We start from the raw sequence: 12,258 nt of genomic DNA, 5'->3' as shown, positions 1-12,258 counted from the left end.
AGCAGCAAAGTTCGGCCTAGCCGAACTTTTAAATACTTTCCATCATTTGAAAGGAACTTGAAAATTAAAAAAACCGTCGAAAAATACCGCTATACGATATCGTGGACCGAATAGACCATCTTGGAAATTAACCTGCCTGCAGGCAAAAGACTGTCCTGTGCATCTAAATTTGTTCGGACTCTAGCGTGAGTACAATAAATCTAAGAATTTTATGCTAATCAAAAATATACGTATACGTTGCTGGGTCTAAAATTATTATTTTGATAAGTTACAAAAGGAATGACGAACTTAATATTACCTCCATACTATATATGGTGGAGGGTATAAAAATCATATTTGAAATACAAATAATACTACCATTTAATGAATATTATCTTTTTAAGCCATCTTGTTATACCCTTTTTACCAAGGAGATAGACTCATAGCTACTTTTGAGGATCTTTACAGAATCACTCACTGAGTCGATTTATGCAAATCAGCCCGTCTGTCCATCCGTCTATGTACGTATATTTGTCAACAAAACGAAGATCGCATTTATTATCCGATTAAAATGAAATTTCTAAACAATATAGGGTGAGATAAAAAAAAAACTGCAACAAAGTCAGACGCCATAATATTTACATAATTTTTTAATTTTATTGAATGAAAGCAAAAAATTTCGAAAAAAAACATCAAATATTAGAATAAGCTTAGATTTGTTCGAATTGGTCACCTTTGGCACGAATCGTGGTTTTCAAACGGCCAATCAAACCGTCACACGCTGCCCGAAAGTTGCTCTGCAGCATTTTGGCATATTCCCGGCGAAGCGCTTGCTTTTCCTGATCACACAATTGAAGCCAATCGACACGCCTGAGAAGAGAGTTAAGGACCGGGAAGAATTCTAGCATTTTGGATGACCATTGGATTATATTTAGCTGTAAAATGGACCACAAAAACTAGCAGCACGACGGAGTACGTAAATATTGGGCAAATGTCCCTGGTCAAAATGCTAAGGGTAATATCTGGGCAGTGCTCCATAACATAATTTAAAAAGCGAAATCTTCCAAAATGGATTTGGATATAAGGGGGCTTCTAACATATTGTAGTGTTGTAGTGAATCACATGGTCGGCCCCGCACGACTATAGTCTTTGCTTACTTGTTTTAAGTATGTTTTTACTTTTTCTCCATTTGAATATTCCCATTATGGACTCACCCATACGCCCCTATTGAGATCCGTAGTCATTGCTTATTTATTCTCAACCAGTAAGGAAAGCTCAAAAGTCGGGCGGGGCCGACTATATGATACCCTACACCACTATGCATATTTAGTAGAGCTCTCGTAAAAAGGTTTATACAGGGCATTTCAGAGCTCTATGAGATATTTGGTACAAAATCAAAATCTATCTAATTCTATCGTGCATTTTACGAACTATAGCTATCTCTGAACCGGGTTTCTCCAAATTTTAAGTATTAGCTTCCAGACTGGTGATTTGGGCTGATATTGACCATTTAGTGCACATTTAACCCGAAATCGGATGAAGATATATATGAGAGCTATATCCAAATCTGAACCGATTTCGATAAAATTTAAAACAGCTATTCCTGTGCTCCATCTAATACCTGGTACCAAATATCACGGTTGTAGAGTGAATATTACGAATGTATGGGACTAAAACTCTAAATCGGATGAAACATATATATGGTTGCTATATCTATATCTGAACCGATTTTCACTAAATTTGATATACTTGCTTCTAGGCTGAATTTGGTCCGATGTACTAAAATTCAGTCCATTTGGACTTATATTGGCCATTTGGTGCACAATTAACCCGAAATCGGATGAAGATATATATGGGAGCTATATCCAAATCTGAACCGATTTCGATAAAATTTAAAACAGCTGTTTCTGAGCTGTATCTTATATCTGGTACCAAATATCATTCTTGTGGAGTGCATATTACGAATGTGAGAGGCTTAAACACCAAATCGGATGAAAGATATATATGGGAGCTATAGCTATATCTGAACCGATTTTCTCCAAATTTTATATACTTGCTTCTAGGCCGAACTCGGTTGGGTGTACCAAAATTCAGGTAATTTGGACTGATAGTGGACATTTGGTGCACATTTAACCCGAAATCGGATGAAGATATATATGGGAGCTATAGCTGTTTCTGAACCGATTTTCTCCAAATTTGTTATATTTGCTTTAAGGCTAATCTCGATCACATGTGCCAAAATTCGGACCATTTGAGCTGATATTGGCCATTTGGTGGTCAATTAACCCGAAATCGGATGAAGATATATATGGGAGCTATATCCAAATCTGAACCGATTTCGATAAAATTTAAAACAGCTATTTCTGTGCTCCATCTAATACCTGGTACCAAATATCACGGCTGTGGAGTGCATAGTAGGAATGTGAGGGACTTAAAGATCAAATCGGATGAAAGATATATATGGGAGCTATAGCTATATCTGAACCGATTTTCTCCAAATTTTATATACTTGCTTCTAGGCCGAACTCGGTTGGGTGTGCCGAAATTCAGGTAATTTGGACTGATAGTGGATATTTGGTGCACATTTAACCCGAAATCGGATGAAGATATATATGGGAGCTATATCTAAATTTGATCCGATTCTCACCAATTTCAATAGGGTTCGTCCTTGGGCCAAAAAAATATTTTCTGGAAAATTTCATCTCAATCGGATAATAAATGCGACCTGCATTTTGTTCACAAGAATACATGGACAGACGGACGGACGGACGGACAGACGGACTGACATGCATAAATCGACTCAGAAAGTGATTCTATGAAGGTTCTCAAAAGTAACTATGGGTCTATCTCGTTTCCTTCTCCATGTTACAAACAAATGCACAAAGACATAATACCCTTACCACTATGTGGTGTAGGGTATAAAAAAAAAACTTTATCGTACGCAGTTACATGCACTTTATGACTAATAAATTCTAACGTAAGCGATACTGCCACACCGTAAATCCGTTATTGACAGTTGTTGTAAATTTTTGTTATCAGCACATTTTGTTATTACACTTAAGATGTATTTATTTTATTTTAATTAATTTATGAAGTGAAAAAAATCCATTGCATTTTAAAAATGTTTTCCTTGAAGCGAAAATTAGATGCTAAGTCTTTTGTAAAACGTTCGGTTTAACGCATCGGTGAAACGGTTATTTTTTAACAAAGATTTGTGGCGGATAAATTTAGAAAAATATGACAATTGTGGTGGCAAAGGGTAAATTATTAATTTTGAGAAAAAAAAAAAAACAATAAAATAGTTTGTGAAGTTATATATCTGGGTTATATATGTGCCTTTCTATAGCCTTGACCAATTCAGATATTTCATGAAGGGCGTTGAAAAAATATTAATGTTGTTGTTATTACATAAAATATAGACAAATTTGTTAAAAAGTTATATCCGTTTTATACCTTCCACCATAGTATGGAGGGTATATTAAATTTGTCATTCCGTTTGTAACACCTCGAAATATAAATTTTAGACCACGCAAAGTGTGTATATTCTCTTTCATCATAAAATTATGTGTTGATTTAGCGATATCCCTCCCTCTGTCTGTCTGTTTGTCCATCCGTCTGTGGAAATCGCTGTAGCTTCCGAAAGAAATGAAGTAGGTTGATAAAATTTTCCTAAGATGTGTGTTTGTTCTGCAGGACCTTTTCTATTGAAAATGGACAATATAGGTCCACGTTTTGGCATAGCCTGCGCTGACAGACAGATGACAGACTGCTTTAGTCACAACTTTCGAACAAATTCGGTGTAAATTGACAGTATACAGGGTGATATAAAAAAAACTGCAACAAAGTCAAACACCATATTTTTTTTTTAATTTTATTAAAAGAAAGCAAAAAAGATTGGAAATAGCATAAAATTTGGGAATAAGTTTAGATTTGTTCAAATTGGTCACCTTTGGCACGAAACATGGCAATATTTGATATTTTGGCTCATTCCCGGCGTAACGCTTGCTTGAGGTGATCAACACTTTGGTATTTTTTAGTGCTAACCATGCTTTCCAAAATACTTCAGACACAATAGTTCAACGGATCGGTATCCGGGAATTTTGGTGGCCATTGGTGGCCTCATTTTGTAACAATTCTTGGGTGGCGCATGCTGAGTGCGATGGTGCTGAGTCCTGTTAAAATGTACAAGGTCTGCGGCCAAAATGATTGTGTTCCCAAGGCTTTAATACACCCTTCAGAATATTTTCGTAATAATGTTCGGCATTTATTCCGATACCACGGTCGATTAATACGAGCGGAGAGCGACCATCGGCTGTTATGGCGGCCCACACCATCACCATGGCCGGCGCTTGAGTTCTGGTGGCCAACCGAAGGTGCAAATTTTCAGCTGACCTCTTTGACAAGTAAACACGATCATTTTGTTTGCTTACAAACTGCTGGACAACGAATGTTTTGTCATCGGAGAAAACCAAATTCGGCAGTTCACCACTTTCGGCCAAGCGAAGCTACTCTTTAGCTCTTTTGAGTTTATTTTCTTTCTGTTGCGGTGTAAGTTCTTGCATCTTTTGGAATTTCAATGGCTTTACCCCGAGCTCATTTTTCAATATTTGCCGAATGGAATACTGCAATATGTTCAGCTCACGAGCCATTTTTCGGTCACTACGAGGCGAGAGTTTAGATCAAGTCGTTTCTTTACTTTTCGAACCACATCCGCTGTTTTCTTCCATTCACTTCCTTGATGTCGGGCTACGCTACCAGTATTACGCTAACGAACGTTGGTATGAGACAGAAAAGATTTAGAAATGATAGCAGTCTGAAGTTGGTTGCAGTATTTTCATCTCACCCTGTATGTTCCCATTATGTAAGAACTGTCAATGTATGTCTAAATTCTGATATAAACCCCATATAACTGTACCTACAATTATTCGTTATTTTGATGATTTGTTTGTCACACTTTTCGAAGGAAATATTTCAAAATTGTAATTTGAAGTTCCTAAGGGGTACTACATTCTTTGACAGAAAATTTCTCAAACAGGTCTACGTCGTCCTATAGAGACATTATTAATCGCAATTTATCATTTATTTATTTATCCTAATGGGTACGACCGTCTGTGACAGAAAATTGCCTATGCAAGTCCACGTCTTTGCAGGCCCCAATATAACGTTAGATCCCCATATTCGGTATTCTAATAATGGTGGATGATTTAATGGTTGATGGTTATAAATGTTCGGCCCGGCCTAATTTATTACTTTTTTACTTGTTTTCCTTAATTTTGAAACAAGTATTTTTCTGGTCTCGGCTCAGAAGCATTCTAGAGAGCCCAAATTTTGGTTAAAATTGGAAATATTACAGTTGGAATCTCGAAATAAAGTTTTGAAAATAACTACTCATTTTTCTGTGCATTTTATACAGGTCCCTTAATAGGCCAACGCCATGTCCAGGCCGTTTTGTTGTTTGCCTGTATAGCTGTGAATTATATGATCAAATATAATGCTAGCATAGCGCTGGTGGCTATGACCAATGCAGAGAGTACCAACCCTGATTTTCCGGTATGTAGAACGTAACTCAAATATTGTATCCGAAAACTCTGAAAAAAAAATTATTTTCTATACAGGAATATAATTGGAATGAGATGGAAAAATCGTACGTACTCTCCAGTTTCTATTGGGGCTATGTGGTGACACAATTTCCAGCTGGCTATGCATGTCGTCGCTTTGGTGCCAAAATGGTATTGTTCGTATCGACTTTGGGTTCTGCGATAGCTGCCATAATTGTACCATTTACCGTTAATTGGGGTGGATGGCAAATATTTTGTGCAATACGGGTGTTGCAAGGATGCTTTCAGGGTTTCGATTTACCCTGTGTTCATGCCCATTTAGCCCTGTGGAGCCCGGTGCAGGAGAGAAATCGTTTGGGTGCATTAGCTAGTTCGGGTATTGAATGTGGAACAGTTATGGCCATGTTTATAAGTGGTTTAATTGCAACATCAAGTCTCGGCTGGCCAGGCATATCGTATATATCTGGTGCCGTTGGCATAGCATGGTGTATTCTGTGGGAGATATTTGCGGCGAATTCGCCAAACAAATCAAGATTTATTTCGAAAAACGAGAGGAGTTATATTGAAAATTCTATAAATTCGGTGAAGGAGTCAGTGGAGATCAAGGCTGTGGAGAAGCAAATTCCCATACCCTGGAGGGCAATTTTACATTCTCCACCTTTTTGGGCTTTGTTGATCGTACGAAGTGCCGAAAATTGGGGATTTTCGGCCATACAAGCCGAACTGCCGGCCTATATGAATGGTGTCTTTCGCATGGATATGAAAAGCAATACCCTATACTCAGCATTGCCGTATATCGCCCTATGGATATTGTCCTATTGTTATTTAATATTGGCCGATGTACTTTTAAGATATAAAATTGTAACGCTTAATGTTTTGAGAAAGAGTTTCAACACAATAGCTTTTTGGATACCAACGGTGGGCCTAATCGGTGTGGGATTTCTCGAGGCTGATCAGCAAACACTGGCCATATTTTTAATGATTGCCAATGTGGCCTTGAATTCTGGCTGCACAATTGGCAGTGGCTTGAACTCCATTGATTTGTCACCCAATCATGCGGGTATATTGACGAGCGTAACGAATGCCGTGGGCAGTATAATGCCAATTTTAACACCTTTAGTGGCAGGGGCCATTGTGAAAGATGAGGTGAGTTTTTAAGAATTTTTAATTCTGAATAATATATATTTCTTTGGATTTTGTATTTTAGAGCAACCGCATTCAATGGCAGATTGTTTTCGCCATCACAGCTGCCGTATTTTTTGTGGGAAATTTAATTTATATTATTTGGGGATCGGCTGAGCTACAGGTTTGGGATAATCCTAACTTTCTCACACCGGAGAAGGATGAACACAGCGAACACGAACAAAACAGAAGTCATCTGGAAAATGGAACAAAATTGTAATCGAGAGTGTTTGTTATTATATTCTAAGTTTAAAATATATATTTATATATTCGTAAAACTTTAAAAATAAAGAAAATTTTATTATTTAGGAACTTTAGAAAAAAAAATTCAAACAAAATATATAAATATTAAACTTATTTCAATTTCTATAATAAAACAAGTAAGCAAAGGCTACAGTCGAGCGGGGCCGACCGTTGAATACCCTACAACACTATAATAAACGATACAGTTTATATAGGAGAGATACTCGAAAGAATTCCACAAGATATTGTGACAAATAATAAAAGAAAACCGCCAGGTTTCGTTCTCTAATTTTCGAATAATAGCAACCTTAACTAATTTGCTCATTTCCAATTTATTGGTAGATGTTGCACTTAAATGGTCTTCCTAGATCTGGAACTAATATTTCCCAAAGACCTATAATCTCTCAGAAGTGGCAAAAGATTAACATTTATTATTGGTTTTTGACTGAAACACATCTATATGAGATACAGTCATTTGACTATATTCTTCAACGAAATCAGCGTTAACGAACTAGTCAGAAGTGCGTCTTTCCTGTATTTGTGAATTCTCCAAAAAGTCACTGGAATGGACATTTTCGTATTTTGTCTACAAAAGTTGGCAAACTTCTTCACACATTGAATATTTTTGGATGGCCATCCAAAACTGCTTGGATTTTGCAATGTCCGCTAATCCCCATTTAAATGTGCGTGAGAATCGGGCGATAATTATGACCTCCTGACCATTTTGCAGTTTTTTTGGTCCATTTCAACCCCTAAATATATAACGATCATCTCCAAAAAGAGTAGGCTTCTATTCTGACCCTCATCTTATCCCCATGCAAAATTTCGTAAGGATCGGGCCATAAATGCGATCTGTATATGATATCCTGATATCCTAACTACTTAGTTTTGTTAGCTGTAGAAATATTACCAAATGTTTAATTCAAAATGAAAATATGCCAAAAATATGCCAAAAATATGACAACATTGAAAAAATATGAGAAAATGTTACAAAATCAATATTTTCGTCTTTAGAGAGATATTTGTATGCGTTTTTTAGACGTTTTTTCTTTCCTGCCAAGAGGCCATTCTGAATTAATGAGAACTGTCGAAATCAGTTCAGCCGTTCTCGACATATATGAGATCTTTCAAGCATATCTTCTTTGATAGACATATATATCGCATATATTTGCTATATATTCGATTTTTTGGATCTTAACATCAATGTAAAGATCAGAAGTAACCTTGTCATGGCTTTGTGATTTCCCCGGGATATAAAATATTCGCGGTTTAATGAAAATTTTTTAATTTTTTCAACTAAAAAGATATGGTCTATTTTACCCGCTAAATATTATCCGATGACCACCCAAATTGGTAGGCTTCTTCCCCGCCCTAAACTCTAGCTACATGCGAAATTCCGCGTCGATTGGTCTATAATTAAGACCTGTATAGCTACTGCAAAATCCGATTTTTTTTTAGTATTTGGTCCATTTCAACCCCTAAACATTTGGCGATCATCTCCAAAAGAAATAGGGTTCTATTCTGACCCTAGCCCCACCTCCATTCTAAATTTCGTGAAGATCGAGCCATAATTGCGACCTGTAGAGTGATTACAAATTAACATGGACAGACGGACAGACGGACGGACGGACATACATAGCTAGATCGACTCAGCTCGGCGAGATAGGAAGATCCATATATACTTTCCTATGTGGAAAATCAATATTTCGTGGTGTTACATAATTTTTGACCCAATCAAACTTATAATACCCCCAACACATAGTGTTGTAGGGTATAAAAACGTTGAAACCAGCAAGAAAAAGTCAAAAGCCGGGCGGGGCCGACTTTATGATACCCTACACCACTATGCATATTTAGTAGAGCTCTAGCTACGAAATCAGTTGAAGATTTATGGAAGCTATATCTAAATCTAATCCAATAGTGTTCGTCCTTGGGCCAAAAAAATATTGTTTGCAAAATTTCATCTCAATCGGATAATAAATGCGTCCTGTATTTTGTTCACAAGAATACATGGACGGACGGACTGATCGACATGCATAAATCGGCTCAGAAAGTGATTCTATGTAGAGTGATTCTATAAGTAACTATGGGTCTATCTTGCTGCCTTGTTGTGGTATAGGGTATAAAGAGTCAGTCGGGTTGGTCGACAGATATATACCCTTAACATATGTTTGATAAAAATTTATTTTTGTCTTTATTACCTACAACACATATGTGTTTGGGGTATTATAAGTTTGTTATTCAAAACGTTGACCCTTTGTGGGGGAGGTACCAGAAGGAATAGTCCGATTTCTTCCATCTTTATAGCAGATCTTGTACTAATGGAAATATTGAGATGTGCCAAGTCTGAATGGATATTAATTTCGCGTTTTATGACCTCCATGGATATTGAAAATGTTGACCCTTTGTGAGAGGACCGATGTATTCCATTTTAACACCAGACCTTGGGTTAACAAAATTATTGGGATGTGTGAAATTTCACATTTTATAAGAGTTGTAATTATTCAAAATTTTGACCCTTTATGGGGGAGGTACTTGATGGAGTGGACCGATATTGTCCATTTTCACACCTGACCTAGCTCGGATGCAAATATCAGGATTTGCCAAGTTGAAAAAAATGGATTATTCTTCCTCTTTGGGTGCAGATAAATACTTTTTTTTGAAAATTTCGACCATTTTGTGGGGGAGGTACCAGAAGGAGTGGATCAATATTGCCCACACCTATGGTTGACAGAAATATTGAGATACACGAAAATTACAAAAAATCCCTGACTTGTTTTTCATGCAGAGAATACCACCAAATTACAATTTTGTGCAAAGCTCCGAAAATAAGGGTGGAAAGGGAACATGGCCAGATCAAAGGAAAGCAAGAAAACAAAAACTCCAAAAAGCTTCCTGAGTCGTAATCCTTTGCCAAGATGTAATAGTGTTTTTAAACCATATGACAACAGATGGTCTATATTATTTCATACGGCAAAAACGTGTCTCATTGAAATAAGGGCCTCTTTGGATCAAATCCGCTTCAGGACAATTGGAGTCAATCTAGCGGTATCCGTCCATCCGTTTATCAAGATGGTGCGCACGATAACTCTCGAAAGGAGTATCCGATTTGGTCCGAGCTTGGTACGTTGTAATATTATTATCAAACTTAGATCGAGTTCAGAAATGGGCAAAATCGGTCCACTCCTTCTGATATCTCCCCCACAAAACGTCAATATTTTGAAAGAAAATAATTTACCTCATAGAAAGAGAAAGGATTATTCGATTTCGTGCAAACTTTGCAAATCCCAATATATTTGTCAGTACTAGGTTAGATGCAAAAAATGAACAATATCGGCCCACTCCATCTAATACCTCTCCCAAAAAGGGTCAAAATTTGGAATAATTATAACTGTTATAAAATGTGATGTGAGAGTCCGATTGTCTTCAAATTTCACACATCTCACTATTTTTATAAACACAAAATCTGGTGAGGAGATTGAATATATCGGACCGCTCCTTCTGGTCCTCACCCACAACAGGTCAAAAATTTGAATAGCCTAGAATCTCGTAAAACGCTAAATGAGTCTCGGATTCCTTTTTTAACTCGGCTCATATCCATAGTTTTGCCAACGTAAGATCTGTTGTGAAAATTTTCGATATCGACTCACTCTTTCTGGTACCTTCCCCACAATGAGTTAAAATTGTGAATAGTTATCACTCTTATATAATGTGAAATAAAAGTCCGATTGTCTTCAAATTTCACTTATCCCAATATTTCTACTAACACAAGATCTTGTGTGAAGGTAATAGGTATCGGCTTACCCCTTCTGGAACTTCCCCCACAAATGCGTCACAATTTTCAATACTCTCATGATCAATTTCCCATAACAAAAAAGACTGGTATTCTTTTCAAACTTGGTGTATCTAAATATTTCTATCCACCAGAGATCTCGAGTAAATATGTAGTCGACATAGTCCAAATCTGGCACGTTGTGATTATTTATATCAGATCCGAAATGACAATAAAAAATATACGTACACATGAAACGATTATCAAACTAATTATTATACCCTCCACCTTGGAAGGAGGGTGTATTAACTTTGTCATTCGGTTTGTAACATCCCTAAATATTCGTCGTAGACTTCATAATGTATATATATATATATATACATAATCAGCATAAAATTTTAAGTCAATTAAACGATGTCCGCCTGTCTGTCTGTCTGTTGAAATCACGATACAGGCCACATTATTTGACGTAGAGCGTCAAAATTTAGTAGAATAATTTGCATTGTGTCTAGGATGGTTGGTATTGAAAATGGCATATATCGGTCCACGTTTTGGTATAGTCCCCATATAACGGTACCTCCGGATATTCGGTATTTTGGTGATTGTTGCCACACTTTTTTATGGATTTGTCTGAAAATTGGTATTTGTAGGTCATAATGAGCCGTAGTTCGTGTGGCGAAGCAATATATGTATAGACCCATGCTTTGGTATAGCCCCCATGTAACGGTTCCTTCTGATATTCGGTATTTTGAAGATTTTTGCATCATTTTTTCATGGATTTTTCTAAAATTTGGTATTTGTTGGTCATAATGGGTTCTATCTCCGGTGGCGAAACATTTCATGTATAGGTGCACGTTTTGGTATAGCCCTATATAACGGTACCTCTCGATATTCGGTTTTTGATGATTTTTGCCACATTTTTTCATGGATTTGACTGAGAATTGGTATTTATAGGTCATAATGGGTCCTAGTTCGTATGGGGAAACATTGCATGTATAGGTCACGCTTTGGTATAGTCCCATATAACGGTATCTCCCGATATTCGGTGTTGTGATGGTTTTTGTCACATTTTTTCACGGATTTTACTACAAAGTGGAATTAGTTGGTCATAATAGGTTCTAGCTCCGTTGGCGAAACATTGTATGTATAGGTCCACGATTTTGTATATCCCTATATAGCGGTACCTCCCGATATTCGGTATTTTGATGATTTTTGCTACATTTTCCCACGAATATGTCTAAAAATTCGTATTTGTGGGTCATAATTGGTTCTAATGTTTTCGTTACCCTAAGATGGAGGGTATTAAAAGTTCGTTGTTTTTTTAATTAATATTTTTTTAATATATGTTCTTTCAAGCACTCTTTTTCTTGTGATATTCGATATTCTTTTTGTGATCTCATAGCTGGAGCTGTCTGTATTTGTCTTCAGTATACTAAAGCGGTTGTTGTCTAAAATAAGCTAACGCAGTATCGTAACTGAAAATCATTTTATCGATAACACATCTGTTATAATTGATAGCAAATT

The 12,258-nt window shown here is 36.7% G+C and overlaps 1 protein-coding gene across 1 annotated transcript; it reads left to right on the top strand.

The window, feature by feature from the left end:
- The first annotated feature begins 3,146 nt into the window (after positions 1-3,146).
- LOC131801421 (putative inorganic phosphate cotransporter) lies at positions 3,147-6,939 on the top strand. Its single transcript, XM_059120185.1, has 4 exons — positions 3,147-3,238; positions 5,393-5,529; positions 5,595-6,683; positions 6,745-6,939. The coding sequence occupies exons 1-4, from the start codon at positions 3,217-3,219 to the stop codon at positions 6,937-6,939; spliced, it is 1,443 nt and encodes a 480-aa protein (XP_058976168.1). The 5' UTR covers positions 3,147-3,216.
- Positions 6,940-12,258: the final 5,319 nt, after the last annotated feature.

The sequence above is a fragment of the Musca domestica genome, unplaced genomic scaffold (assembly GCF_030504385.1).
Source record: "Musca domestica strain aabys unplaced genomic scaffold, Musca_domestica.polishedcontigs.V.1.1 16, whole genome shotgun sequence".
Classification (NCBI taxonomy): domain Eukaryota; kingdom Metazoa; phylum Arthropoda; class Insecta; order Diptera; family Muscidae; genus Musca; species Musca domestica.
Note: the sequence above shows the minus strand (reverse complement) of the source record. Positions and strands in the feature narration are given on the sequence as shown.

Excerpts from the sequence above, each read along its gene's own strand:
- LOC131801421 (XM_059120185.1), top strand. The coding sequence starts at position 3,217 with ATGACAATTGTGGTGGCAAAGG. Across the intron at positions 3,239-5,392 it reads GACAATTGTGGTGGCAAAGG|GTCCCTTAATAGGCCAACGC; the intron begins GTAAATTATTAA and ends CATTTTATACAG. Across the intron at positions 5,530-5,594 it reads GTACCAACCCTGATTTTCCG|GAATATAATTGGAATGAGAT; the intron begins GTATGTAGAACG and ends TTTTCTATACAG.